The sequence below is a fragment of the Rhinolophus sinicus genome, linkage group LG17 (assembly GCF_036562045.2).
Source record: "Rhinolophus sinicus isolate RSC01 linkage group LG17, ASM3656204v1, whole genome shotgun sequence".
In the NCBI taxonomy this organism is placed as follows: Eukaryota; Metazoa; Chordata; class Mammalia; order Chiroptera; family Rhinolophidae; genus Rhinolophus; species Rhinolophus sinicus.
Window position 1 is genome coordinate 74250 of NC_133766.1, and position 27529 is coordinate 101778.

Genomic DNA, 27529 nt, shown 5'->3' on the forward strand with positions numbered 1-27529 from the left:
CTCCGTTTCCACACACAAAAGTGAAGGGAGTGGACGAGCCCATCTTCAAATCCTCCCACCTCAAACATTCGTTCTGTGGGGCTCGTGAATGAGCTGCTTCTTTGTAATGAGCGCACACTGCTGCCTACCTCCAGGCCTGGGGCGGGAACTCCAACGTGACACAGCGTCCCAACCTGCAAACCAAGGTGCTGCCTGTCCTGGAGGGGCTCTGAGCTCTACTGTCCCATCTGGGGATGCTCACAGTGGCTGCTGGTCTTGTGGAGGCCGTGTGACTCCCCCTTCCCTCTGGGCCACAGGCCGCTAGGCCTCCCCTCGTTGGGATCATGGGGAGGGTGGTGCTGAAAGAGGGTACAGGGGTTCAGGGCTTCCACAGCTCAGAGGGCAAGATGGGAGCCAGACAGAACAGGTCCTATCTGTTTATTTAAAAACAGAACATCATTTTATGTACAGATATGCATATATTTATACAGAATGTACATACGAGGGTCCAAACCCAAAGTCCAGGGCTGGCTGGGGTGCAGGGTTAGGCTGGGAGTCTCTCCTTTGGTCCAGAACTCCAGCACATTCCAGGCCAAGCAGGCTTTGGGCACAAATCCAGGTATTCTGGCTAAGAGTGTTTGGCTGGACCGGGCATTAACAGACCCTATCTAACCACAGCCTCCACCCAGAGAAATTGCCACAGAAGCCCTGAGGTGGTGGCCCCAAGACCCCTGGGGGATGGGGACACGCTTGTCCCCAGCAGCTCCTTCACCGGCACCTCCACGCTCCTGGAGCCACTACCCTCTCTCCCCTACACCACAACTGAACCAGGAGCCCTGTTACCAAGTCCCAACAACCCCCCAAGGGACCACCAACAACTGTGCACACAACTAAGAAGAGACAGGAGGCTAGGGGACGAGCTGGGGACCGAGAGGCTGAGGACCCTAGTCTGTCTCCCCAAGCCAGTCACTACATGCTCCCCCCAAGAGGCCACCTAGGTTACGATGCCTTACAAGGAGCACATTTCAGAACCATAGGAAGTAACCCCCTGGGACGGGGAGTGAGTGCAGGCTACTCTGCTGAATTGCTGTGTAAACTGGCCTCACTTTGAACAGTCCTGGTAATAACAAACATTCACACATATCAAGCCTCTTCTCCTATTAGAGGGTGCGTAGCAGTGGTCCTTACAGAAGCCCCTCGGCAGGTGCGTTCACAGAAAGTCTGTACGAGCAGCAGGCTCCAGGCTGGAGGGCAGAGGGCTCCTTCTCAAGCAGTGGGAGATCGCAGACCCCCAGGCCACTCGCCCCTCGGCTCCCAGGTGGTGGGAGCCCGCTCCCCCACTTGGGATGCCAGATTCCAGCTCCAGCTGTGCCCGCACACCTGGCTGTGCCCGTAGCGTCCACCTGTCGCCTCCATCCTCCAGCTCCTTAATACTGCTCTGGGGTCTAAGGGAAATACTGCGTCCACAGGCAGGCCTGTCACATAGCACACCAGCGACCAGTCGGCCTTCCCCAGGCAGCTGCCCGAGTCCCGTGGCTCATACAGACCAGTCACCTGGACTCTGACATGACAGCACGATGCACACCACAGATGGTCACCCGTCCATGCACATGCAGTCAGCCAACACGCACACACATGCACACACACACACACACACACACACACACACACAGGAGGGACTCAGCCCTCCGGTCATCGAACGGAAGGGCTGGAGGAAGAGGATGAGCAGTCAGTGGGGTGGGAGCATCTTCCTGAAGAAATAGGTGTTTGGGGCCCAGAGATGCCCCTGTCAGCAGATGGAACGGGCACCGGGTGGGGGGGGGCCTGGTCACACCAGGTGCCCCCGCCCATTGATATAAATGCCATTGCCAGTGGGCTTGGCCCGCAGAGTCCCATTCTCCTGCACGAAGTGGTTCATGGCCTGTTTGATGCCTTCGTCCCCATCTTCCTCCTCCTCGGCATGACCGGAACCTGGAGACAGCAGCTCCGTCTGTGTTTCTATCTCCCTCACGGTGGTCAGCGTGGAGTAACTCCGGCCCTCTGGCTCTTCACTCTGGAGGCCAAGGGCAGAGGGTATGTCAGGGACCAAAGTAGGGCAGTCAAGCTTGAGGGGCTAGTGGGCACCGTGGGGTCAGAGGCGCAGGGCTCAGAGATGGGGCCAGGAGCGCTAAGCATCGGGAAGGGACACGGGACCAGGGTGCAGGGGGCTGCCTGAGCCAGGGCTGAGGCGGGGCATGGGGAGGGACACCGGTGGGGCCGGGGGCCTCACCATCACAGAGCAGCTACTGTTGTCCTTGAGACTATCAGGGTGGCCCTCGGCTCTCAGCCCTACACTCTCCTCCGGCTGCGGGGCCCGGACATGGGGCAGGAGTCAGAACCAGGCTCCCCGCTGGCCTGTCCTCCCTCACCCCCTTCCCCCCAACCTCAGTCCACTCTGTCCTTGTTACAAACACCCTTGTTTCCTCCCCCCATTCCCGCCGCAACCCCACGGTGGAACCAGTGCTGACGCTGACGGTGGCTTCCCAGGGGAGCCCAGCAGGCTCAGACCAGCTCTGCTCCCCCACAGGCTGAGCCCCGGCTCACAGTCAGTGCCCCCCGTGGGGGAGGCTGTGCTCCTGGGCAGCAGAGGGCCCGGCACACACCTGGCTCCTGGGGTCTGAGCGATGGGAATGCAGCCTCCGGATGGAGTTCTCCCTGGTCAGGGTCAGCTCCTCCTCACTGGGAAAGACACCCCCGGTCAGGAGCTGAGGGTGGTGGCCCCCCCACGGCAAGCCTGTGAGTCGCGGCTGCAGGTGTGGGTGCTGTGTGCTCCTGCAGGCGTGAGCCCGCGGCTGCAGATAGCAGTGTGGCTGCAGAGCGTGCATGTGGTGTGCAAACGTCTGTACTTGGTGACATCTGGGCATATGGGTCCAACCCTCAGGCAGGCGGTGGGGCTGTCATCCAGCCGGGGTTCAGGCCCCAAACTCCTCCCCCCTTCAGAGGCTCCGCCCCCTCCGATCCCCAGGCTGCCTACGTCCTCGGCCCGGCCCACCTCCTGCTTGCCCTCTGTCCCGAGAGCGGCTGGCACTCACTATTTCTGCGTCATCTGCTGGGTCTTGCGCCGATGGTACCGGGCCATCAGTAGCACCACTGCCACCAGCAGGCCGACCAGGAGCGCTGCGATGGCGCCCACCACCAGCATAGAGGCCGACACCAGGTCCACCTGCCTCCCGGGGGCCTCGTCGGGGCCTGTGGACACAGCCGCTGCTGCGTGAGTGAGGCATGCCGCGCTCTGGCCCCGCCCTGACCCGCAGGCCAGCCCCTCCCCCATCCAAGGTGTCGGCTTCCGTTGTCCCCACCAGACCGGGGCCCAGGTCCCTGTGTCTGCCGGGGTGCTTACCAAGAACCTCCACAGTGACCTTAGAGTCCCTCGAGGACAGCTCATTGCTGACGTGGCAGATGTAGACGCCACTGTGCTCAGTGGTCAGCGGGGGAAAGCCCAGGGTGTCCCCTTCCGCTCGCACCCCGCTCGGCAGAGGTCCGTCCAGCCTGGAGGGCAGCGAAGCTGTTGGGTGCCACCGCCCAACATGCCCAGACCGCTCTCCACCTCCCGCCTCCATGACGTCACCCAGCGCCAGAGGCTGTTCCCACAGTGTCCCACCCTGCCCCAGGCAGGTCTAGGCAGCGGCCCCCTTCTCCCTGCCGCCCAGCCTGACCCAGGCACCCCACACACGCGTGCCATCCCCATGCTCCCAAAGGCATCACGTCACCCAGCACGGGGTACCAGGAACACGTGGGATAAGGTCCACACAACAGGACACTTCATTCCCGCCAGGGCCCAGAGGCACTTGGAAAGGTGACTGCGCGCCCCACACCCACAGCGCTGCGTGCAGAGCCCAAGGCCACACGCCTGCCCTGGGCTCACACACGTGCGCCCCTGGCCCCGCCTGGACTCCCGACACCACAGACCCTGGGAAAAGGCAGCGTCTCTGAGCTGCTGGTCCGGAGTTGTTGCTTAGGCAGGAGTTGGTTAGAAACAGTTACAATCAGCTCTATGTTTTGTCTTACCCACTTTAGGAACTTACATTAGTATAAAAAATATTGAAATTTAAATACTGCATTATATTTCAGTGTTTAAAAGTAAGAAAAAAGCCGAGGTGTTCCTGGCTTATGCCCACCCAACAACCATGAACCGAGACCCCTGGGTGTGAGCGATGGTGTTTGCTGACCATGCGTGTTCTTGTATCGGTGGGAACACGAAGCCCAATTTATGTGGGGTTCAGAATCTATTGCCCCAACCCATAACGAGTACATGCTGGCCTTGGGGGGGCGGGCTCTGGTCCCAAGTGGGCCTCACCGTGTCCAGTTGTAGGAAGGGGGAGGCTGCCCTTCACTCAGGCATCTGAGAACAGCCCCTTCTCTGCCAACCTGCCACAGCTTCTGGTCTTCAAGACCCCTCACAGAGGCCTCGGCAAGGACTGGAATGGAAGGTGAGAGGAGAAAACATGGGGCTGAGGCCTGGGACAGCTCCCTGCCCTCTCCCAGTCACATGGCCCCCTCCCTAAGCTCAGGGAGGCCACACTGGTTTAACCAGGGCAAGGGGCCTCTTAGTACCCCCGAATGCAAACAGGTTGCTGCTTCTGAGTCCCTGTGATGCCAGGTAGTACCAGGCACAGATCAGGTATTCCATAAGTGCTCCCTGATCCTTCGGAGGCTAAACAATCCTACTACTTCATTTCTGTAACAAACATTTGTGGAGGACCTACTTTGTGCCAAGGGCTGGGTTAGTCTGAGCAGAGAACAGCTCTATGTCCCCAGAGGGTCACAACCTACTGCTGGGGAGACACCTGCTTCCTCTGTGCTCCGTGCAGTGTGTGGGTAGTCCTGTCTGCACCCCCTGGGGACCCTGCCAAGGGGGAGGGTTGTCCTCACTGCCAATGGTGCAGCCCTAACGAGACAGGATGACAGCGGCGAGCAGAGAGCCCAGGCTCGTCCTGTCTGTCCATCCCTAAGCCCTAAACTGTCTCACAAAGTGCTTTTGGCTCCGTGTGTGCCCATGTCCCTGTGAAGCAGGCAACATCCTCTGTAAAGAGGAGGACACTGAACGTTTGTGAGGTCTCAGTGATTCGCCCAGGTTTCTGGGCCGGGCTGCAGGCCTTGCACCTTCCAACTAGCGCTGTCTCAGCCACACAACGTGGCACAGGACTCAGGCTGGCTCAGGCCTCTCGGCACGTCACCGACGCCGATCCAAGTACTCACAGGCCACTTGGAGGATGTGAGTGATCCTTTGGTCCTGCAGCAGGCCAGGGTGGGACACCACGCAGGTAAGTGGTTGCCCATTCATGCTGCGGCTAGGCACCAGGTGGAACTCTGATGTGACAGCAGCTGAGCGAGAGTGCTTGAAGGAGCGGCTGGAGGTTGTGCCCTTGACCTCTGTGTCCCAGGTCACATTGGGGGCTGGGCTGCCCTCTGCTGTGCAGGAGGCGGCCAGGGTCAGCCCCTGGCCCTCTTCTAGCGCTGGACCAGGATTCAGCGAGGGCAGAGGAGGCACTGTGGATGGGGGAGGGGGTCACAGTCTGCACAACCTTGTCCAGGAGGCCCCACCCCAGGCCAGTCCTGGCCCCACCCCACCCGAGGCCCATCTTGCACATGTGCAAGTCTCAGGCCCCTTTTTCTTCTGTTATTTCACCAAGAAAGACAGCAGACGGGTGGTAGAATTTAATCTGACTCTGTACCTTTGTCCATTGTTTGAATTTTTAACAATGAGCATGGAAAATTTTTGAATGAAAACGAAAAAATTTAAAAACTAAGCAGATAACATGTGCATAATAATAAGCGCCACTAATTAAGCACTTACTGTGTGCCAAGTATCATGCTGAACACTTTACAAAGTGACCTCATTTAATCCTGTCATCAAACCATCGAGGTAGACAGATGTTGTCATCCCCGTTTCATAGGGGGGAAACTGAAGCTCGGGTCGCTGAAGCCTAGACTCACACCCACAGTTTCCTACCACCAGCTGGTGTCACTAACTTCCATGCGGATCGAGGAAAACGGTGAAGGCCTTTACTTTAACCTTCACAACATGAACTGCCAAAGCACAGAATGCTGAAGATTTAGCTTTAACACAAATGCCCACAGTGCAAAGTGGTTTAAAGGGCAGCTGTGGTATCCAAAAGATACTACCCCACCCACAGTCTTGGGCCCACACATCGGCGTCCAGCCCCACATGGAGCCCAGATGTGAGGGAGGCTTTGAGCGCGTGTCTTGGGTAGAACTGTTCTAAAGACCGGTAAGTTTAGCTTAGAGAAGAGGAAGCTGGGTGGGGCATGAGACGGGGCCTCAGCTCTTCGCAGTGCTGTCAGGGGACAGTCACTGTGGATCGGGGATCACGTGGGAAGGTGAATGAGCTGGGTAGGAATGGGAGGACCTGGAAAGGCACTGCAGGTGAGGGACCAAGGTGGGCACACAGGAGGAGGGGTGCTGGCTGGTTCAGGGAGCAAAGAGGAGAGGGAATAAGCCTGGGCCATGTGAACCCAAAGGGTGAAAGAAACCAAGAGGGAGGTTTCCCGTCGACAGAATGGGGCACTTCCTAATGGATGGGGTCTCCGCCAGGCTGAGCGAGAGGTATGGAGTCCCCACCACGTGGGTGCGCGGGCGGACCGGTGGTACCTGCCCCTCCCGCCGCTGCCTCTTGCTCCTGTCCTGCCCCCACCCCTGCGGCCCGCCTCTGCTCTGCAGCCCCGCTTACCCAGCACGCGCAGCCTCAGCCGCGCCTGGAAGCTGCCGGCGGGGAAGGTGCTCACGCGGCACTCGTATTCGCCCTCGTCGGCCTGCACGGCGTTTCGCAGGAGCACCGCGCCGTCCTGGGGGATCCGTGGGAGCGGCGGCCGTTCCACGCGGCCCTCGTAGGCCGCGCTCACGTGCAGCCCATACTCGGAGTGCAGCAGCGCCAGCTCCCGGGCAGCGGCGCCCGCATCCACGCGCAACCAGGCCACCTGCCCCACTTGCTCGCCAGGGTCCCCTCGGTAGAAGCAGGGCAGCTTTGCGTCCTGACCCAGTACCACGGTCACCAGGTCGGAGGTCTCCAGCTCACCCGCCGGGCACCGGCCTGCGGGGCAGACAGAGGCAGCCAGGATTAGACAATCACGGCAAAGGCAGCAGGAGCTCCCTCAGCGTTTATGCTTGCAAAGCACGTTCAGTCCATTACCTCATTTACATCCACACGACATTCTCAAGAGGGAGGTGCTATAGCACCGTTTAACAGATGAGGAAACTGAGACCCAGGGAGGAAGTGACTTGCCTAAGGTGGGCAGACAGGTATGGAAGTGTCACGCCCTCTCCCAGTTCAGGGCTGTCTCCTGAGCAATTGCAAGGTGGGGACTGCCCTCCGGTCCTCTCTGGGGAATGCAGCTTCTGTGCACGAAGACAAACGCATCTACCAAAGGGGAACGTGAGTGCTCTCAGGGGGAGGAAGGGTCAGGCGCAGCTGGCACCTGGGAAGGGCCTGTGGCATGGGAATGTCCACCCAGCAGGCCCTTTGGAACGTGCTTCTCATGGCTTAAAGATGAGAGACCTGGATTCCCAGAAAGGAAGGTGTTCAGTGTGGGAGGGGTGGCACGAGCTGAGGCTCCCGGGAAAGACAAACAAGCGGTGAAGACAGAACGGCCCACAGACGTGAGGTCAGGGCAGACACACAGTGACACTCAGAACAGTGAGCCAGAATCAGAGCAGCCGATATGGGGACGACCTCGGAGGGCGGTGACGAGCCGAACAAGGCATTCGGGGACACCGGTCATATAGCCTTTTCTGCCCTCACGAAACATGGCATCAGCGTATATGGAGACCGACTGGACATGTGGTGATTTCGGATTTAGTGCCTGGTGCCGTGCGGGGCACCAGTCCTGCGGAGCCCAATCACGTGGGAAGCCTCATGCAGAGCTGGGTGGGATCAGGAGGGGGGCACACACAGAAGGCGTTCCAGGTGAGAGACCAAGGCGGCTGCCCCGAGGTGGTGGGGAAGGCAGGACGGAGCCAGGGGTGAGACGTGTGGCTGGGACCAAATCACCCAGGACCTTCCAGACCAGACAGAGGAACTCAGATTTGGTCAACAGGAAATGGGGACTCACTGATGAGGCTGGAGGTGGGCTGCCCGGTGTCCTCAGCAACATCCCTCACAGTGCTGCAGGGTGGGACGGAGGGGACAGTTCTGGGGGAAACTCAGCAGGATTTGGTCACTGACCAGAAAGAGCCGAGAGACAGAAAAGGCTCAAAGATGACGTCTAGGTTTCTAGGAGGACAGACATGAGGGAGGCAGGGCCTGGGGAAGCTCAGAGTTGGGAAGAAATAAACTTGGAGTTGGTGAATAAACATGTGAAGTGTAGGGCTCAGAGGCCCCCCAGTACTTCTACTGGGGTGCGAGAGCCACTTGCGGAAGCGGGTTCCAGCAGGTCCCCAGTTGGGCCCTGCCTCTGGCCAGCTGCTGGTCGGCATGGCCCCTGCTTGGACGGCCCCACCCTACCCGGGTAACTCCTACTCATCCTTCAGACTCACTGGGATAGACTCACTCCTACCTGATGCCCTCCCTCCCCACCCCCACCTCAGGCAGGGGGAGGTGCCCTTCCAGTCCCCTGGCAGCTGCTTTGACCCCATCTTAGCCCGTTTTCTCATAGATGGTATTTGATATTTTCTTGTCTGCTTCTCCCACCAGACTGAGCTCCTCAGAGTAGAAACTGGGTCTCACTTCAAATGTGGAAACACTGTTTCTGATTTAGATCTTCCTCTGGGAGCATGCGGTCTGCATGCCTGCCACATAATTGGGACTCAATTAAAGTTTATTGAAGGACTTGGTGAATGAATGAATGAATGAGAGACAGGCAGCAGGAAACGATGGACCAAGGAGAATGAGAGTCTTTGGTTGGGCTGGCAGGGGGGACTTGGCATGGCGACCCTGGGGTGCAGGCAAGATAGGCTGGCTAACTGGGTTCACTGCCCAAGAGAGCAGCTCTGCACTGGACAGAGGGAGAAGTGGGCAAGAGGGGCAGTGAAGCCCCCAGGAGTGGACAGAGGGGTCCGGTGAGGCAGAGCCTGGGGTGGAGGGAGGGCCAGGACCTGAACAGGACCGGACAGACCTGCAGGGCCAGATACCAGGGCCCTGAGCTGCCTGAGCTGATGCTGGCCCCGCCCAGCCCGGCCTGGGAGTCCAGCTACCACCTGTGCCCTCCCAGGTGCCCCCTGGGCCCCAGCGGGAGCAGGGCTGCCCAGTGGCCTCTGTTTCAACACTGGCATCTGTGTGGCCACGGGTCCTAGGCCCTGCTCCACTGGGACACTCAAACCCTTCTAAAGACGGTTTCCGGGACAGTATCAGATGGAATATTTTTCATTCCCATCCTTACACTTGTCAACTGTCTGTCCACCACTAATCACCTACATTTACCCCCCAAATACCTTCTTAGGGCACAATAGGTATCGAGTACCCAGCTCATGCCTGAAGCCAAGACCTGTACTCCCAAGCCACAAGCCCAAGCTTTGCGGAATGAGGAACCCCTTAAAGTAGGAAAGTCCCTTCTGCATCTCTTGCAGCCCCATTGCCCCAAATGCAGTATTCAGAGGGAGCACCTTAGCTTGGGGCAAGACCTCCCAACACACACCTTTACATACCCCACACCCACATACACACCCCCACGCCCCCACACACACACACACCACACCACACAAGGAAGAGAGCTTGGGCTCCAGAATCTGTCCTGGGCTGAGTGGACCCAGACACCCAGGTCAGGGTTACGAGGCTGCCTCCTCCTCCTCTTCCCCACCCAGTGCCCCCTGGCGTCAGCATAAAGGAGACACCTGCCTGCCTGGCGAGGTCGCTATGCGGGCATGGAGTGGCCAAGCCCGTGGACCCTCTGCTGCAAGCTGTTTGCTGGGGCCCGTGATGGACTCTGCTGGCTGGGCACTCGTCCCTAGCCCTCCCCTGCTCCTCGGAGACCAGGCCGAGAAACCAGCAGCCAGCACCTTGCGCAAGGGAGAGAACAGGCCCAACTGGCCCAACGGGATCCCTGCCCTGGCCTCCCCACCCTGGCCAGGCCCCCACGGCCTCTTTGGGGCCCTGCCCTCTGTGTGCCCCGCCCACCCGCTCCCAGACGGCCCTGCACTCCTGGCTGGGGCTGGCTGGCTGCTCCCCACCCTGTACTTGGGTCCCAAAGTCCCTGTCTGTTTGACACCTGGCCTCTGACCTCAGCAGGGAAATGAAGCCCCAAGCTGCAGTGTCTGGGGAAGGAGGCTCTTCCTTCTGAGGGGCCTTTCTCCATCAGCATCCCCTGCTAGTACATTCGGGAGTGCTCGCTGGGGCCCCAGAGGCGGCTCTGTGAGTCTAGTGTGTGTGTGACATGCAGCTTTGGTGCCGACGGCCTGGTGCTCAGTGCTGGGCCGTGGGTGCATGCGGCTGTCTCCTTGTGTGAAGTTGGAGTGTGTCACACACGTTTGTGTCTTGTCCTCAGGACAGTGTGTGCTCGTCGGTGGTGTGTGACGGCGTGTGTGCGACTCAATGCCATGTCATGTCAGGGCGTGCTTCCTATTCCACGGACTGTGCACACAGCGGCTATTTCCATGTGGGTTACCCTTGGCTTCTGTGTGTCCCCCTGTGTCACCTACCCATGGCCAGTGGTGTGTGGCTCTGTGTCCATCTGGAGTGTGGTCCAGGCTGCCCTCCCACCTCACCCCAGACTGAGGGGCAGAGTCATCTCAGGTGGAGGGACCCAGAGACTGTTCCTCCAGGTGACGAGAGTTCCATCAAGTGCTCCCCAATAGAACAAAACAAAAGCTCTCCCTTCCCTAGCTCCTCCATTCCTGCTAGAAGGGCTCCCACACTCTTACCCCCCCAGCTAATCCTCTGGCCCCCCCAGGAGGCCTCTCCCTGGGAATGTGTCAGGCTGCTGCTGCTGCTGCTGCTGCTGCTGCTGCTGCCACCACCAGAAAAACCAGCTCCAGCACCAGGCCTGGGGTAAGGGTTGTCTGGTGTGGCTTTGGGGGGGGGGGGTCCTGCCTGGGGCTGGGGGAGGGGTCCAAGCCATCCAGGGTCTCATTCTCCTTTGTTAACCCTTGCCTCCCTCACTGCACAGCAGCGCCTCCACCAGAGAGCTGGAAGATATGGGTGAGATTGGGGTGGGAAAGGTCCTGGGAGAGGAGCCGTGAGGCCCCCCCATCCAGGACAGGTGACATGAACAGCCCAGCAAGTCCCTTTTCTTCCCCCTCCCCAATAACCTTGGCCTTGCAGTGCTAAGGAACTTGAAATCCAGGAGATTCTCCCTCTGCCTTCACCCACCTCCCTCACTTACCCCCCACTGTCCTAAGCCCCCCAGCTTAGCGAGAGCTTCCCAACCCGGGCAAAGCGCCCACCCACCGATTAGAGTCTGGGGAGGGGGACTGCACCAACCTCAGAGGGAGGTGAGAACAATGGGGGAGGGCAAGCCTTGAGGCAGCCGGCTCTGGCCCAGACACAGCTCCCAGCACAGATAAGTCCCCTAAACCCCCCGGAGCCAGTCTGAGCCCGGCTGAGTCACTGCAACAGCCACACTGTGGGTGGGAGACCCAGAGCTCAGCTTCTCCCAAACCCCTGAGATCCTCGCCAACCCCCACCCCGCCCCCGCCTCAATCCTGCCAGCCACCCCCGAAGTGTGGACAGCCATGCCCCACCCAAATCACAGCCTCAGCTCAGCTCTCAGGACACACCAGCTTTAAAGGCAAGAGGGGCAGGGGGCAGAAAGCTCTGGGAGGGGCCACAGGCTCCCGTGCCAGCGAGAGGGCTCACACCACTTCCCAGCCACCTCAGGGGCTCAGTGGCCCCCACTTCTGAGTCTCCTTCTCATTGTTTCAATTCCACCCCCAGCCCCAGCCCCCATGTTCAGCCCTTCCCGGCCTCTGACTCAGCTCCCACTCACTCCCCCCTTCTCTGTCTGCACCTGGATCAGAAAGGGTATATTCTGGAGGCTAGAAAGCTCAGGTACTCTCCCCTCACGAAGCTTGTACCCCCTCACTTCTCCTGAGGACCCCAGGATCTCCAGGCTGTGACCCTAGAGTCTGCTCACTCCTTGCTGCCAGCTCAGCGGCTGGGCCCCCTCAGCACAGCCCCTGCCCGAAACAGCAGGCTGGGCCGAGGTCACTGGGGCCATGGGGCTCCCGGGTCCTCCCTGTCTGTTCCCCTCCCTTTCTGGCTTCCATGGGTCTGGGTGGGTCCCACAGTTAAGAGCCTGCCCCTGCTGTGAACAGGAGTAGAAAAGCAGGGATGGGCCCCTCCCTTTCTAGGAAACTAACTTCAGACAAAAGGCTGACCATCACCCTCAGAGGACAGGCTTCAGAATTCAGAGAACCCTAGCCTCTGATACTGTGGGGCCCAGTTGGGCTCACACAAAGACCTGTGCGGGGGACCCTGCTGGAGGGGTGTCTGTAGATTTGGGGCCCTGGGCCTCAGGGCAGGAGATGGGCGAGGGAGGAGGGCGGGTGCCTCACCCGGAAACTCATCCCATTAAGGAGAAACAGAGCTGTGGTGTCAGGCACCTCCCAAGCCTGGACTCCTGGCTCCTCACTGTCGGGGGTGGGGCGGGGGCGGGGATTGGGTGGGTGGGGCGGTGGGGGCAAAGCGAGCTAAAGGCCCAGCAGTTGGGGGCAGAAGGCAGAGCCCAGGGGAAAGCTACCCTGGTCCCAACTCAGAGTGCAGCCAGGACATCCCCCTTCAGTCAGGGGCCGTTTTCCCCACCGCCAGAGAACCCCGAAGCTGGCGGCCGTGGATATCTCCAGCCTTACTTCTTGGTCTCCCAAAGTCTAGTTTCTTAGTTGCCCAAGGTCACCTAGCAAATCAATAGCAGAAATGGGGCCTGAACCCGAGGCTTTTTTAGAGACAAGAGACACTCCAGCTTCCTAGGAGGAGACGCCTAAGCCCAGAGAACGGGGTTGGCAGTGAAGGGCCGCATTTGGTTCATCTGGCTGTGCGGGTGGCAGCAGCAGAGTGTGGCCCGCTGGGCACCAGCCTCCTGGGCAGCCCTGGAGCCAGCCTGCCTTCCTGTGCACAGGGCCCACCCGTCAGGGCAAGGCCCGGTGATGCCATCACCAAAGGGGCCTCCGCACCCTCCCCGGAGCTTCCAGCAAGGACACCGTTGTGCCGTCTGCCTGCAGTCATCTCTGCAGTGCCCGGGTCCTGCGTAGCCGGTGTGCTCAGAGCCCTGTCCCTTCAGAAGAGCAGACACGGACCCACTGGTGCTTCTGACAGTGGTCTTGCAGGTGGCACTGGCCTACCTGCTCCTCTTGGTCTTCCCGTCTGTACAGTGAGGGAGTTGGAGCCCTGAGCTCTTTGATCCCGTCTAGTCCTGACACATCGTGACGGGTCGGCCCTCAAGGGAGTGGCTGCTGGGTTCCCTGGCCCCAGCAACCAGTCCCCACCGCCTTGCCCTAAGCAACTGAGAAGGGCTGTCTGGAAGGTGGGAATTAAGATGTGGGGGGCAGGGGATGGCTGGGGCTGGAGCTTGGTGCCCTGTGATGGGAGGCTGGCCCACGACCCTCCCACTTCAAGACCTTAGGAAAGCAGCCCCACCCACCATCAGCTGGGGATGAGGTGGGGACATGGCTGCTGGGCCCTGGGGGACAACCAGGCTCCTTTCCTGCGCTGGGGCCTGGGAGTCAGGCCATCCTATGCAGACAGGACCCGCCTTCCCAAAGACGAAGATTCCAGTTACTCATCACTGTGGGCACGGCCCATCGAGTCCGTGTGTCCTGCACACACACACGTAACATACACATTCTCCCCCCACCCCCTGTGCTGAAGAATCCAAATCCTGTCATATCTGCTTTATACACATTAGACACAAGTAACACAAGGCGCCTGAGAAAATGGGGGGCAAGGGATGAACAAAAGGGAACCACACCCTACCTAGCAGGTATCCCGACTCAGCTAAGTAATCACCTGGTACCATCCTGGCACCTAATACTGAGTGCTGGGAAAGAGAGGGACCCGAGGCCCACAGGTGCCCTGGTCTGGTACTCCAGGACATCACAGGGACAGGAGGAGGCGGAAACCACCTGCCACTCTGGGCATCAGAGGCCCCTATTCCCGCTGACTGCTGAGGCCAGCGCGGCCGTGTCCACCCAGCTCACCAGGGGGTCAGCGAAGGCTCCTCTAGGAAATCCTGGGGCGGAGGGTCCCCCCAGTCCCACCTCCCTGCCCACCTGCACTCAGTCACCCTATGTGGTCCCCCAGAGGCAGCTCCAGCCTAGGCCAGGCTTTGGCACAGGCACTCAGGGACCCCAGACATAGTGACCTGGCCTGGGGCTGCAAGGGGACACAAAGCAGAAGAGCTGCTCTGACTCTTCTGATGGCTGGGGTGGAGAGGGTCCAGAGTCAAAGGGAAGAGTGTGAGTGTGTGTGTGGGTGTGTGGGTGTGTGCCAACGTGGGCTCAGCAGCGAGGGTCCCGGAGGCCCAGGCAAGCCTACCTGTAGATGACGCCAGCAGCAGCAGCAGCAGCCAGGCCTCAGGCCCCCACATGTCGGCTCCCAGGGACGGGGGCATTGGTCCAAAGGGAGAGCTGCCCAGTGTTTCTGAAGTTCCACCGAGTCCTCCCTGGGAGCCGGCTCGAGAGCTGGCTGGGGCACCGACACAGAAGTCAGCAAGCCACGGAGTCCCCAGGCTCTGACACACCTGCCTGTCCCCCTGGGGTTTCCGCTAGGGGACCCGGCCCCGTTCTACCCCCCAGCTGCTACCCCCAAGGAGCGCTGACCGGGAGCTCGGAGCTCCCCCAGAGCTGCTTCCCACGCCGTGGCCAACGACGACGGCAGAAACCTGGGAACCTGCTCAGCAGGTCAGAACAGGTGCGTCTCGGGGGCTGGGCCTGGCACAGGGATCCGCAGACGCCGCCCCCATGTCCTGGGCTGGCTAATGGGCGCCAGTGAGGGAAGGACCTGGGGGTGGGATCCCATCATCGGTGTGTGGAAGGGGCTGTGAAGGGAGAGGCAAGGTGGGCAGGTGGGTAGGAGGCCCAGGTTGCTCGAAGAGGGAGGCACCAGGCCAGGAGAAACAGGGACAAGGCCCTGAGGGTGGAAAGGAGCCTAGGCATCCCACACCTGCCAGCCGTGCCCCTTCCCGGGGCCTTGCCAGGCTCCCCCAGCTCCTGCAAGGACAGCACTGCCCTGAGATGAGAAGGCGCCCAGAGAGGGAAGGGCCTTGCTGGAGGACCTGCCACAGTTTGCTCAGACACCTCTATCCCCAGGCAGGGACCAAGTTCAAAGGCCCCTGAGAAAGGACCCCTGATCCCACCCACGTGCAGAGGCCAAGGAACTGACCAAGGAACTAGCCGCCAGACTCCTGGGCTCTGCAGCGGGCCCTCCCAGCTTCAACAGCTCCGCCTTACCTGGCCGGGGGTCTCAAAGGGCATCAGCTGTGCCCGAGAGGAAAGGGGAGCCTTTCCACCAGCTGGTGGCCATGTTACCCATTAGCTCATGACCCTGGACGAGACCATACGTCTGCACTCCATGCAGACAATCCTTAGCCCCTGCTAGTCCCGTTACAGCTTGTGTGCTCACACTCTGTGCACACCTCATCTCCTTGACTAAACCAGGATCTTCAACTCAAGAAACGCTGACCGGCGCCTGCTGTGTGCCGGGGAGTGGGCCAGTGTGGAAACTGAGGGGTGGGACGAGGTTGCCTGTGGGCTCCTGAGCGTGTTCCTCCTGAGCTGGCGGGTGCACGGTGTCAGCATGCAGTGGGGACAGGTGCGGTCAGTGGCCGGACACCTGGCTCCTGGCCCTGGGCCGTGGCCCCATGCTGGGTCTAGATCCCAGCTCTCAGCGATGAGCATGGCAGGACCTCTCCCTCAAAGGCGCTTTCCCTTAGGTCAGGGGTGGCCTCAAGCGCCAGGCTGGATGCCACCTCTGCCCTCTTCAGGACTCAGGCCCCCCCACCTGCCTGTGCCAGGGCAGCAGACCCACCCCAGTGCTGCCTTGAGAGCCACGGGGGCAGGGGCGGGGGGGGGCTGGGGGACGGCAGGGGAGCACCGTGTTATAATCCTCACACTTCGATCCTGTCCCATGGTTTTAGGGCAGCTCCCGTCCTGCCCATGAACTCACCCCTCCTGGTCAGGAGACCCCAGGAGAAACTGAGGCACGGGGTGGGAAGGCAGATCCTGGGGTGGGAAAGCAGGTACCAGTCCCCCTGTGTCCTTCAGCTGTCCCAGTCACGATGCACCCCCCCCCAAGTGCTTCCAGTCAAGTCTGTGAGCCCTGGTTGGGACCCTCAGTCACTCGCCCCCAACTCCAGCCATGGTGGGGTGGCCACTGAAAGGGGGCAGGACAGATGACACTGTTCCATGCTGTGCTCAGGTCCCTGTCAACACAGCTCAGGGCACCACACAAGCCAGACAGCCACTGCAGGCCTTGCTTGAGGAAGGGGTCTCTCTCGTCACATAACCAGCACCTCCCCCATGCCCCCAGGCCCCCAGTCCTCGTGCATCACGGGGCGTTGCTCCTAGGGAACGCACCCTCAGAGTCAGAGCCTTCCTTCCGTCTTTGTCTTTGGGGAGAAGCCTGGGGTTGGGGCTGGAAGGAAGCACCGGCGGGGAGATCTGCCAGACCAGCGCCTGGTCCCTGGGCTCTGCTCCTTCTTCCTCCCTGAACCCCCATTCCTCTCGTGCCTCACTCCCTGCCCTCCTCCCACACCTTCTGGCCCTAAGAATGGGAGCAATTCAAGCCAAGGCAGCGTCTTTAGCACGTCCCTACCCATGTGCCCAAGTTCACCCAGCAGACATGTGCTGAGCTCCACTCTGCAGGCTCCAGGGAGGGGACGACACAGAGCACATGACCTCGATTAGGAGAGCGTGCTGTACCCCAGCGCCGTGCACAACTGCGGTCCCCACGGCCGGCTGCACACCTGAACCAAACCGGTTGGAGTGGGTAGTGCTGAAATGTTTGTTTGTGTGAATAGGACTTGGAGGTGAGTCAGGGAGGGACAGGGACGGGTGGGGTGGGGTGGGGGAGCAGGAGAGTGAGAGTGAGGGTCACATGGACCGGGTCAGGGAGGGCTGGGGTGGGAGTGGACAAGAGCTCCGCCTGTGAGTAACATCCTGTTTGTCTGCTGAGGTCCAGGTCAGAGAGGAGGTAGGGGTGGGGGACAGGGCCTTGGGAGAGACCCGAGTGGGCAGCCCCTCAGAGTGGAACAGGTAGGAAGCACACGGGGATCCATTTCTACACAGCTCTGCTTCTCTGGGTCTTGTTACCTGCTCGTTGCCTTGGTTTCTGCACTTTGTACGCGGAGGTGTTGAGGTTCTGACACTGTAGGACTTGATTCCACCCCCAAGTCTGTCTCCCTGCTCCTCCCATGCAGGATGGGGAGGGAGGGACCCCCGGAGAACAGGAGCCCCAGCAGCTTTCCCTCCCCTCCAGCTGGAGCCCAGTATTAGGATGGAGACCCCGTTTCCCCAGAGATTCCATCTAAACGTTGCCACATGTGGTGCCGTCCTATCCTGCAGGCCCAGGAGTCCTGGTCCCAGCCCCGTCCTATCCTGACAACCTCACTTCCTGGTGACCTAACAACATCCCTGGCGCTCAGGGGCCTGCACTTGCTTGTCCCTACAGAGCCCCAAAGCTAGAGTGACACACAGGGGATGAGGTGGCTGGACAGAAGTTGCGCTTGGGCGCTGCTTCTCAGGAGGCTGTTGCGTGCACAGCCCTCACCCCAGGGACACCCCAAGTTCTGTAAATACACGGCCATGAAACCAGGGCCCAGGCATATGGGTCTAACAACAGTAGGAGCCCGTGAGGAACTGTCTTCTGACAACAGCAGCGAGCAGGAAGTAAGAGTGAAAGCTAAGTGGGGCCCGGAGAACTGGGTGAGAGGATGGGTTCTCAGGAGGACCCAAGCTGTACTCCCCACACCCTCCTGTCTCCATGCCGACCACACAGTGGACCCACCTGTTGGGGACACAGATACAGCCCCCAGGGGCCAGCAAGGCCCGCAGAGCCCCCCACACCAGGCGTGTCTCCAGGCAACACTAGGCAGCTTCAGCTTCCCAACCTGACGCTGAGGGTGTGGCTCCTCCCTGAACCAAAGACTGCCACTTCCTGGCCATCAGCCTGAGCTCCTGCCACCACCCAGGGGAGAGCCTCCTGAGGCCCTGCAATCAAGCGTCACCCTTCACCCAGCCCTGGGGGGTGACTGGACAACTGCAAAACAGAAACTGAGGCTCAGGTCGAGAAAGATACCAGGAGATGCAGGGGCTGTGAGAAGCCTGGAAGGGCTGGGAGATTAGGCAAGAGGGTGGGGAAGACGCTGAGGGGAGACATTAGAGGAGCGGGGAGAAGCCAGAGGACCCCAGGGGGAGAGGCAGTGGGGGGACTGGTAGGAGCTGAGGGTGTCTGTCATCTGAGGGCACATTTTCTTTGGAGTTTGTTAGCATCATCCTCTTCTGCTCCTTGAAAACCCTAACCCCTTCCTTTCTGTCCCCATCAGGACCCAAAGTCACCTCAGACCTGCAGCTCTATCTGTGTCTTCCGCCAGCACTCAGAAGGCAGGTGCAGCTGCCCTGCTGGGGGGCGGGGGCCCCAGGCTCCTAGTCCTGGGAAGCAGGGCCAGGTCTTTTGGCTTCAGCAGGACTCGTCCTTGGCCTCACTCCCACTGCACTTGGAGACCTGGACCCTGCCCTGCAGTGGTCTTCAGCCACACAGGCAGCGTGGCCGAGAGCCTCCGAGCGGAGACCGCAGCAGGCAGGTCCCAGACACGGGAGAAGCAGGGGTAGAGCCCAGCGGAGCCCCCGAGTCCCTGAGCATGTGCTTCGTGCCTTCCTCACAGGAGCCCCTGGGAACCTCCCTCCAGCCTCCCCTTGAAGCCGTCCCAAACCTCAGTTTCCCCTTCAGTTCCAGACGTGGCAAAAACATAGAAGGTCTATGGATCAAGAAACAGCCCTCGTGTGTGATAATTAGTGAGCTCAGGAAACACCAGTCTGTGAGCTGGCAGGAAGAAAGGCTGCAGTCCAATCTCCCGGCCAGCCTGCTGCCCTCTGGGCCTCCACACGCGCGGTCCTCTGTGGGAAAGTCCTGCACCTGGAAGACCCACTCTGGCCTCCATCAGTAAGCAGCACCCTGTGCCTGTGCCCAGGGACCCCGAGCTGGCTCTGCAGTTCTAGAAAACAACCACGGGGCCAGGCCCGGCCACTCCAAAGCCCCTTGCAGGAAAGTCAGAGGGCTGCACAGAGATTGAGACAGACAGCACGGCAGACCCAGTGAGAGAAACACAGAAGGGGGAAGGGTGAGACACAGACCTCAAGGCACAGTGGGACAGGAGGAAACCTAGAAAGAGAAAGATGCTCGTACACGCACACATACACATACCGGGAAACCTAGAGACAGATACACATACAGACACACACGCACACACACACACACACACACACACACACACAGTTGTTGAAGAGGGTAATTCAGAGATGGAATCTGAAATGGAAACAGAAAGACCCACAGGGAGATTTCCGGGTGCCTATGTACCTACTGCTGCCATCACTCAGCTGCCTCCCTCTTGGGCCCTCAATTCTGACCACTCAACAATGACTTCCACACTCAGTATCTCCAAGTCCCTCAAAAATTCAAGTTCTTTCCCCTCCTCACCCCACTTCTGCATCATTCTCTGACTCACCTGATGCCTGTTCCCCAGCCTGCCTTCCTCCGCGGTCCTCCAGGCTCGCATCTCAGGAGCGCTCACCGTCTGGCCTCCTGCGGTCTCTTTTCCTGCTCATCCTCTGTCCTTGTTGGTCCATGTCCTTATTCTGGCTGAGCAGAGAGCAAAGAATCAGGTGCTAATGGGTCAGAATGAGCTGTGGGAACAACATGCAAGGGTCAGAGGATAATAGAGGAAGAGCCAGAGAGCTGGGAGATAAAGGCAGAGGGAACCAAGATGTCTCCAAGAGGGTCACCAAGACCCACTGTTGATGTGTGTGTGCACTGAACATCACTGAGAACCAGGGATGGTTCTGGTCAGAAAACGGAGTTAAGGGAAGGAGAAAACAGATGAAGAGCTTTGTGGGGCGGGGAAGTTGGGCTCCAGGGATACTTGCCTGCCTGTAAAGGCCAACTGAGACCAATCTCAAAGAGTCCCATCAGGATTAGGAGACTTGCAGGACGAACTGCCCTCACCCCCACATCTGGACAGAGGTTGTCCCTGGATATTATTAGCAGGTGGACAAGGCGCCCTGGCTGCCCTTCTATCTCACAGCTCTCTCGACCCTTGCCACTGTCTTAATGCCTTTTCAGTTTTGTGTCATTGACAGGTCATCACAGATGCCACCCTGGGGTGTAAAGTATGTGACATGCAAGTGCTGTTGACTTGTTTTCTCTTCTCTTCTTTTTTTTTTAACCTGCTTTTTTTGTTGGTTGGTTTTTTCTGCCTCCTCAAACATACAGGTTTGGTTCAGACCAACCAGGGGAGGTAGGAGTCCTGGGCAACTCATACCTGGAGAGCAGCAATGATAAGATACCTCCAGAAGAGGTGCACACCTAGAGTGGCTGCGTGTCCAGGTGAGATGCCAACTGCTGAAGACAAGAGTCAGAGTGGATCCTGAGCAGAGGGGGAGACAAAGCTGGGAGACAGGAGATGGAAAGGCCCTGGAGTGGGGAGTTCCTTGTTCTGTCCAGGAGAGGCAGAAAATGAGTCTGGCAGAAAGAACAGCCAGACTTAGGCAAAAGCAAGAGCCCTGAACTGGCATATCAGCCAATAAAATTCAAGCAAAACGACCCCACCCCCAGGCGGCTGCTGGCCTTAACCCCAGGAGGTGACAGATCTGAATCCAGCTGTGGGACGTTAGCCAGTCACAAGCCTTAGGGAGGAGTAGTTTCCGGACTTCGGCCAAGCACATTATAAGTTAGTGATTTAGGGCCGGCCCTGGTTGGAGCACGGTGCTCCTAACGCTGAGGTCGCTGATTCAGTTCCCACATGAGCCGGAGAGCTGCGCCCTCTACAGCTAAGTTTGTGAACAACGGCTCTCCCTTGAGCTGGGCTGCTGTGAGCAGCGGGAGGTTGGCATAAGCCCCAGTGGGCTACCGGGGGCAGCCGGCGGCCAGCGTGAGTGGCTGGCAGGGGCTGACCGACGACTGCCAACCGACTACCTCAGCCGGGGGGAGCACAAGGCTCATAATACCATCATGGGCTAGGAAGCTGTGTCCTACACAACTAGACTGAGAAACAATGGCTTGAAGGAGGGGGGGAGCAGAAGAAGGGGGGAAAAGTATAGTGACTTATTACAGATTTTTTTTTTACCATGATCTGTAACATAGAACCCTCCTTACAGACTCAGGGAAAGCAACAGCTGGGAGGGCCAAGACGTTCAAAGCTATTACTGAGTCCAGCTTTAAGGTACAAGGGGGGAACAGGGCCTGCTAACCTTCCTGACCACACTTTCCCTGCCCAGTTTTCTCTGGGGATCAAGTTAGGAGTAGGAGGGGCAAAGCCCTGCTGTGCTGTCACATCCCAGAACGGGGACCCACCCCGCTGCAGCTCTGACCATTCCCTCCACGTCCTGGGCATGATGGAGACCAAGCTGACGTGTGGAAGCCACAGGCAAAAGTAGCGGTCACCGTCACTCCCATCCACGCACAGCCCAGCGTGGGGCACACAAGTCCTGTGTCCGTCGGCCGGCTGTGCTGTGTTCCTCCTGTAGCCCAATCTAGCCAGCTTGGATTTGGGTCCTGGGGGACAGAGCAGCTCAGGGGCCTGGCTTGAACAAAAGGAAGACACAGGGAGGGCCAGGGGTCTGTTCTCACGCCTCCCGCATCCAGCTCCTAATGCTGGGCAGCTCTTCTCAGGAAAACCTCCCGCCCAACTCGACTCCAGACGCCAGGGTACCTCCGTTTTCTTGTGCTGTAGGAGCCCAGGAGGCAAGACGAAATATGGGATTCATCTTCCCAGGACTCAGTAGCGACAGGCTCAAGTGTGCCTCACCCCAGCCGTCACACGCGCAACGACAACGCGCACAGAGACTGGGTTCTGCTCCCCTCTAGCGGCCGAGCCGATGGGTCGGGCCTGCGAGCCTTTACCGGCCCGGCTCCGGACGACTCCGAGGGAAACGGCCAGTGCACATTATGTGGATGGGAAAGTGAGGCTTACGGAGAAATGACCGCCCCGAGAGTCAGGGCGCAGCGGGACAGAAGCCGCGCCGGCCGTGGGCTCTGCTGCCCGGCGCCCCGGGAGGTCACACGCGGTGCCTCCCGCCCCGCAGAGCGGCGCCTGCGCTTCAAGCGTCGTCACCAGTCACCTGGCCGCTTCGGGACGGGGCCCTCGTGAGGAGCCGCTGACCTGAGGCTTTCTGACCGTCAGAGTCGTCCAGGATTTGTAGTATGGAGCTTGCACAGCTCCTGTCGCCACGGTAACCGGCACTTTGCGACCTTCGGTTTGCGGCGGGCGATCGCGCTGCAGCCGCGGCGGTGGTTGCTGGGCGACCGCGGAGGGAGAGAGCGGGGCTCGAGGCGTGACGCTGCGGGCTCCGGGAAGCCCCCCATCTAGGGCTCCCCTCCCGGGCCCCACAGCCCGCAGCCCGCAGCCCGCAGCCCGGGCCATGGCGGTGGCGCCCCCGAGCGGGGCAGGGGGCTCGCGCTGGACCTGGCGGCCGGTGGCCCGGGACGCGCTTCTGGCGCGGGCCTTTCACTCGTGCACGGAACTGCGGGGTCGGCTCTATCTGGTGGGGGGCCTCCTGGCCGGAGGGGCGAGAGAGCCCAGCGGTGACACTGTGGTCTTGGACCCGGCGGGGGGCCAGGCCGTGCGGCTGGGGGAACGGAGCGGCCCGAGGCGCAGCCACCACGACGCGGCGCCGCTGGGCGGGCGCTGGCTCTGCGCCGTGGGCGGCTGGGACGGGTCGCGTCGCCTGGCCACGGTAGCGGCCCTGGACACAGAGCGCGGAGAGTGGGAGGCGTGGACCGCGGCCCCCGACAGCTGCCTCCCCGCGGGCCTCAGTAGTCACACCTGCACCCGCCTCTCAGACCGAGAGCTGCGGGTGGCAGGCCGGGAGGGCGGGACCCGCACTCAGCGTCGCTATGGAAGCGTCTACACCTTAAGGCTGGACCCCTGCGCCCGCACTTATTGGTATGGTAACCCTGCCCCAAACATTTCACCCTCCCTTTATCTACACTCTGGAAAAGCCAAGGCTAACCAATACCGTTGGCAGTTTATCCGCATCCTCACCCTGACAGTCTCCATCCTGGGAAGATGACACCATGTCTATGCTGGCCGAATCCCCCATCCCCCTCATCCGACCTACCTCACTGTCCCATGCCTCCTCTTTTATCCTTATCAGAGGGTGGAACAGGGGAAAAGGCAGTGCAGCACTTCGATTCCCCAGAAAACCCAACTTAGGCCCATTTCTGCTCCCCCACAGCTATAAGGAAGAAGGCTGCCACACAGCCTCACGCTCAGGGCACTGTGCCGCCCTGCTCCCAGTTCCTGGGCAACGCCCAGGTCACCAGCTGCTGCTCTTTGGAGGGTGCAAGTCAGCGGAACCAGAAGTAGCTGGGCGCTGGAGTGCTGGGCAGATCACGGTACTTATTACCTTCTCACACCTTGCTTTGGGTGGAAGGGACAACTCAACCCCAATGCCATGGACAGTCCCTCCTTTCTCCCCCAAGGAGGAACCACCTGCTGCCCCCCGTTTGACGCAACAGCTTGCAAAGCTTGTGAGCAGTGGGCAAGGGTCCAGGCAGGGGCCCGCAGGACTACGGCATCACTCATGTTCTGTGGTGGGGCCCTTTGCTGTGCTGTTTGGTGGAGAGACGCTGACCAGAGCTAGAGACACCATCTGCAATGACCTCTACATCTACGATGCCCGTGAGAGACCGCTAATGGTTGAGGAGGGGATGGTTGGAAGATGGGAGAACCTAAAACCAGAGAAAGAGGGTAAAGTGGTGGGGCAAGGAGAATTAGTTGGCAGGTTAAAGGAATACACAGAATACTGAATTTTGAAGAGGCCTGCCAATCAAGTGAGAAGAAAGGGGCAAGCCTTTGGTTTTGGAGCCCCATGGGTGCCAAAACCCACCCTCTGCCTTACCCAACAGGCAAGTCTCCTTCCCTGTGGTTCCACTTTGCCTGTGCAGACCGTGAGCTGAAACGCACAGGCCATCGGACCTGCCTCTGGAATGATCAGCTTTACCTGGTCGGAGGCTTTGGTGAGGACGGCAGGACGGCTAGCCCACAGGCTTGCATCCTGGACCTCTTTGTCTAATGAGTGGTGCCAAGACACACCACCACGCTTGTTTTGTCATAAACTCATAAAGCATTATCAACAGTTACCTGCCTCGTGTCAAATGCTTATTAAACTTCAACGTGAAAGTCAACATTGGTCTCTGAATCTTTTGGGTGAGGGCAGTAAATAAGTAGACACATCTTTATTTGCAAGGGAAAGGATCAAACAAGGGACCTCCTCTGATACTGTAAGCCATTAACCTGATGGGATCAAAAGCCACAAATCATACGCTTTTCCCTGTCCCCATGCAAATTCCGGCCCTAACTGTGGGAGAAAGCGTCAGGCTAGAGCTAAGCATTCTGACCAAAACATTTAATTAACAAAAAAATATTACAATAGCAGAGAAAATAATAATAACAATAAAGAGAAATCAGAAGACGTAGGAGTCAGGGTAGAAAAGATGCCACAGCCTTGGTCCTAGGAGACCAAGACTCCGGCCGAGCTGGCCTTGGCTCCAGCCCCTTCTGAGCTGTCCTTGGCCGGCTTCTCGTCTTCCCCCATGAGACGAATGTTGTGCTTTTCCCGAAACTCATTTAGTTCTTTTCCCTTTGCCTGAAGCTGCTGTGTCAGTGTCTCGATGATCTTCTGTATCTAGAGGAGAAGCGACAGCGATTCCATAAGAACTCCAGCACTCCCTCCCCCACTGCGTAAGGACTGCGGTTGACACCTCTAACTTCACCTTTAACCTGGAAGTAAGAGTAGACCCAGAAACCAAAAGTATTCCTCTCTCAAACACAACGGTTCATAAACTTGAGTGCACATAAGAATCACCCAGGCTGCTTATTTTAAAAATGCCACTTCATGGACCCCACATGCGAAGCTTCTGAATCAGGAGAGGGCCTTGGAAGCTGCGTTTTACATCAGTCCTCCAGGTGGTCTGGATGCAAGTACCATGGACTCCACTGTGAGGAACTCTAGTCAAAGCCCCCTCCCCGCCCCCCACACACACCAGCCAGGTCAGCGACTGGGAAAAAGCAGCCCACAGCCCGCGGCCCTCGTGTCCAGGAGCTGGACGCAGAACAGCGTGAGGAGCATGGCTCCTCGGCAACCTGAGCCCCTCTCCTGCTCACCTGCTCCTTGTTGCTCTCCAAGGCAGGCAGCACCTCCTTCACAGTCCGCTCCACCAGCACACCTCCCACCATGCGGTAGCACCTGCGGGTCTCACCCACCTCCTTCAGCGTGTCGATCACGAGGCTGCGTGGGGACAAGGCAGGGCCTGAGACCCAGGCCCACTCGACTGCCACCCTCCCTACAAACTGGCCTCCCCACTGTCCTCTTGTTCACGTCTCCTGGCTCCCTGACCTGTGCTCATTCAACTCCATCTCTAGCTCAGCTGCCTTGGATGCCAGGCCCCGCTGTTCCTGCCGAAGGCGGTTGAAGCCAGCAATTACCTAAGAAGGAGAGAAAGACAAGAAGTGAGAGAGGAGACGGGAAATGGCAGGCTTGGCAAAGCTGCAGTGGCACACAGATGCCTTGGGAAAGGCCGAGGACAACCTGGCACGTCTGCCTTCAGTCTGCCCGGCATTCCATTCACCCGACACTCGCAGAGCGCCCCCTGAGTGGGAGATGCATGCAGATCCCTCTTGCAGTTCATGGTGGAGGAAGAGCCATCTGTAATGTGGGGAGGTGGACAGCTACTGGGCTTGCAAGGAAAGGAGGGCGTCAGGAAAAGCTTTGTAACGAGGAACTCCCGTTACTCTTACTGGGTTCAATGGAAGAAGAGAATCACGATTGGACGCATCTGGAAAAGCATTTTCTAGGGTATCGCTCCACTAATTATCTTTTCAGTTTAGTGCCCTCTTCTCTGACAAAAATACTCAACTCGACCAGAGAAAACTTCTTTGACTTTACTACTCCATTAAATAACGGTTCTCATCCCTATCGTCATCAAATTGTTTTAGGACTAGTCTATACTCACAGCCTCCACTGCCTCACTTCCCACTCACGCCCAACATACTGTAAGATGCACTCTAATTGCTTTCTGTCTATACTAGTTATAAACCATTAGTACTTATTAAATTGTCCTCTCAAAGATCGTGAATGGCCTCCTACATAATTGCATAATCCAACGACCTTTTCTCAATCTTCAATCTGCTTCTTGACACCTTTTTCTTTAAGTAGCAACATAGTATGATGGAAAGACTCCAAATTTTTTAATCTGACCTGGGTTCAAATTCTAGTTTGGCTATTTACTTGCTATGTGACGAGTTATTTAACTTCTCTTGGTTTACTCACTTACAAAAACTGAGCTAATACACCACAGAGCAGAGTCTCTCAATATCAGTACTATTGATATTTTGGGGGAGATAATTCTTTGTTCTGGGGGGCTGTCCATCGCACTGCAGGATGTTTAGCAATGTCCCACTAAAAGCCAGTAGTACCTCCTACTTGTGACAACCCAAGCCCTCTCCAGGTCAAGTGTCTCCTCGGGGCAAAAATCACAGCAGGCTGAGAGCCACTGCGGCAGGTAACAGTGAGAGTCAAGTGTCTGACAGAATGTAGCTTCTCAGCTCTTAGTTTCCAGGACCCTTCAGTTCTCTGGTTCTCCTACCTCTCCCAACACTCACTCGTTCTGTTCTGCAAGTTCTTCCTCTCACCCCTACAAGGGAGACAGGATCTAACACTCTGTTCCAAGTACCCCTCCCTTTATTACCTATATGATTTCAGTTGGCATTCTTAGCTACTTCTATGATTTCAACAATCGCCCTCATTCTAATTGACAGCCAAGCCAGACCTTCTCAGAAATTCTAGACCCACATTCCCAAGTTAGAGGAAGGAGCCTTGGGTCAGACAAAATGGCTCAAGTCTGACCATGAGCAAGTTGTTTCTTTTTTTAATCTAAGTTTTTTCTCTAGTAAAACAGAAACATCATCTGTCTCATAGGATGTTGTGGGGAGTGATTGATTGATTACGTCAGGGGTTTAGAATACTAGCCAGCATCTGACAGGTTGTCATCAAACAGTGCTGTGATTATCACAGAACCTCTCCACCTCAATGTCCCAGGAACACCTGACTCAGGTCATTCAAAGCTGAGCTGATCACCTTTCACCCTGTTTAAACTGTTCCTCCTCTTGTCCCCCCTATTTTTGCTAACGACAGCACTCGAGCCCTCCAGGTAGGAAACCCCGGTCCCAGCTTTGAACACACCCGTATCCCAGCAACTGCCAAGTTTATTGCACCCACCTCAGCAGTTTTTCTTTGGCTCAATGACATCACCCTAATTCAAGCCTTTATTACCTCTTGTCTGAACTAGTACAACAGTCTTTTAAATTATCTCCCTATTTTTGGACTCTCCAAATCCATCCTACACACTGCTGCT

General features: G+C 58.5%; 3 protein-coding genes across 10 annotated transcripts; 1 reads left to right on the top strand and 2 right to left on the bottom strand.

Moving 5' to 3' along the window:
- Positions 1 to 400: 400 nt before the first annotated feature.
- NECTIN4 (nectin cell adhesion molecule 4) lies at positions 401 to 22210 on the bottom strand. 7 transcript variants are annotated; one of them, XM_019712916.2, is made up of 11 exons: positions 22086 to 22210; positions 19623 to 19752; positions 14438 to 14587; positions 6710 to 7069; positions 5218 to 5508; positions 4316 to 4436; positions 3359 to 3507; positions 3051 to 3222; positions 2622 to 2697; positions 2249 to 2323; positions 401 to 2032 (listed from the first exon to the last, which is right to left on the bottom strand). In XM_019712916.2, the coding sequence occupies exons 3-11, from the start codon at positions 14511 to 14513 to the stop codon at positions 1808 to 1810; spliced, it is 1545 nt and encodes a 514-aa protein (XP_019568475.1). In that variant the 5' UTR covers positions 14514 to 14587; positions 19623 to 19752; positions 22086 to 22210; the 3' UTR covers positions 401 to 1807. The 7 variants fall into 7 exon arrangements, with proteins under 7 accessions (XP_019568475.1, XP_074178118.1, XP_019568472.1 ...); XM_074322017.1 differs by lacking the exon at positions 22086 to 22210 and adding an exon at positions 21825 to 21962 and having other exon boundaries at positions 3051 to 3207; XM_019712913.2 differs by lacking the exon at positions 22086 to 22210 and adding an exon at positions 21825 to 21962.
- A 323-nt stretch (positions 22211 to 22533) lies between these two features.
- On the top strand, positions 22534 to 24301 carry KLHDC9 (kelch domain containing 9). 2 transcript variants are annotated; one of them, XM_019712930.2, is made up of 4 exons: positions 22534 to 23057; positions 23350 to 23509; positions 23597 to 23795; positions 24023 to 24301. In XM_019712930.2, the coding sequence occupies exons 1-4, from the start codon at positions 22534 to 22536 to the stop codon at positions 24187 to 24189; spliced, it is 1050 nt and encodes a 349-aa protein (XP_019568489.2). In that variant the 3' UTR covers positions 24190 to 24301. The 2 variants fall into 2 exon arrangements, with proteins under 2 accessions (XP_019568489.2, XP_019568488.2); XM_019712929.2 differs by having other exon boundaries at positions 23350 to 23795.
- A 326-nt stretch (positions 24302 to 24627) lies between these two features.
- PFDN2 (prefoldin subunit 2) lies at positions 24628 to 25804 on the bottom strand. Its single transcript, XM_074322433.1, has 4 exons — positions 25745 to 25804; positions 25513 to 25601; positions 25281 to 25404; positions 24628 to 24801 (listed from the first exon to the last, which is right to left on the bottom strand). Exons 1-4 carry the CDS (start codon positions 25802 to 25804, stop codon positions 24628 to 24630), a joined length of 447 nt encoding a protein of 148 aa, XP_074178534.1.
- Positions 25805 to 27529: the final 1725 nt, after the last annotated feature.

Excerpts from the sequence above, each read along its gene's own strand:
- NECTIN4 (XM_019712916.2), bottom strand. The coding sequence starts at position 14,513 with ATGCCCCCGTCCCTGGGAGCCGACATGTGGGGGCCTGAGGCCTGGCTG. Across the intron at positions 4,437-5,217 it reads TCACATCCTCCAAGTGGCCT|TCCTTGCCGAGGCCTCTGTG; the intron begins GTGAGTACTTGG and ends CTTCCATTCCAG. Across the intron at positions 2,698-3,050 it reads CAGCAGATGACGCAGAAATA|TGAGGAGGAGCTGACCCTGA; the intron begins GTGAGTGCCAGC and ends TGTCTTTCCCAG.
- KLHDC9 (XM_019712929.2), top strand. The coding sequence starts at position 22,534 with ATGGCGGTGGCGCCCCCGAGCGGGGCAGGGGGCTCGCGCTGGACCTGG. Across the intron at positions 23,058-23,349 it reads CCCTGCGCCCGCACTTATTG|CTATAAGGAAGAAGGCTGCC; the intron begins GTATGGTAACCC and ends GCTCCCCCACAG. Across the intron at positions 23,796-24,022 it reads CCTCTACATCTACGATGCCC|GCAAGTCTCCTTCCCTGTGG; the intron begins GTGAGAGACCGC and ends CTTACCCAACAG.
- PFDN2 (XM_074322433.1), bottom strand. The coding sequence starts at position 25,804 with ATGAACTGCAAGAGGGATCTGCATGCATCTCCCACTCAGGGGGCGCTC. Across the intron at positions 25,405-25,512 it reads ATGGAGTTGAATGAGCACAG|CCTCGTGATCGACACGCTGA; the intron begins GTCAGGGAGCCA and ends GTCCCCACGCAG. Across the intron at positions 24,802-25,280 it reads TGGAGAGCAACAAGGAGCAG|ATACAGAAGATCATCGAGAC; the intron begins GTGAGCAGGAGA and ends CTTCTCCTCTAG.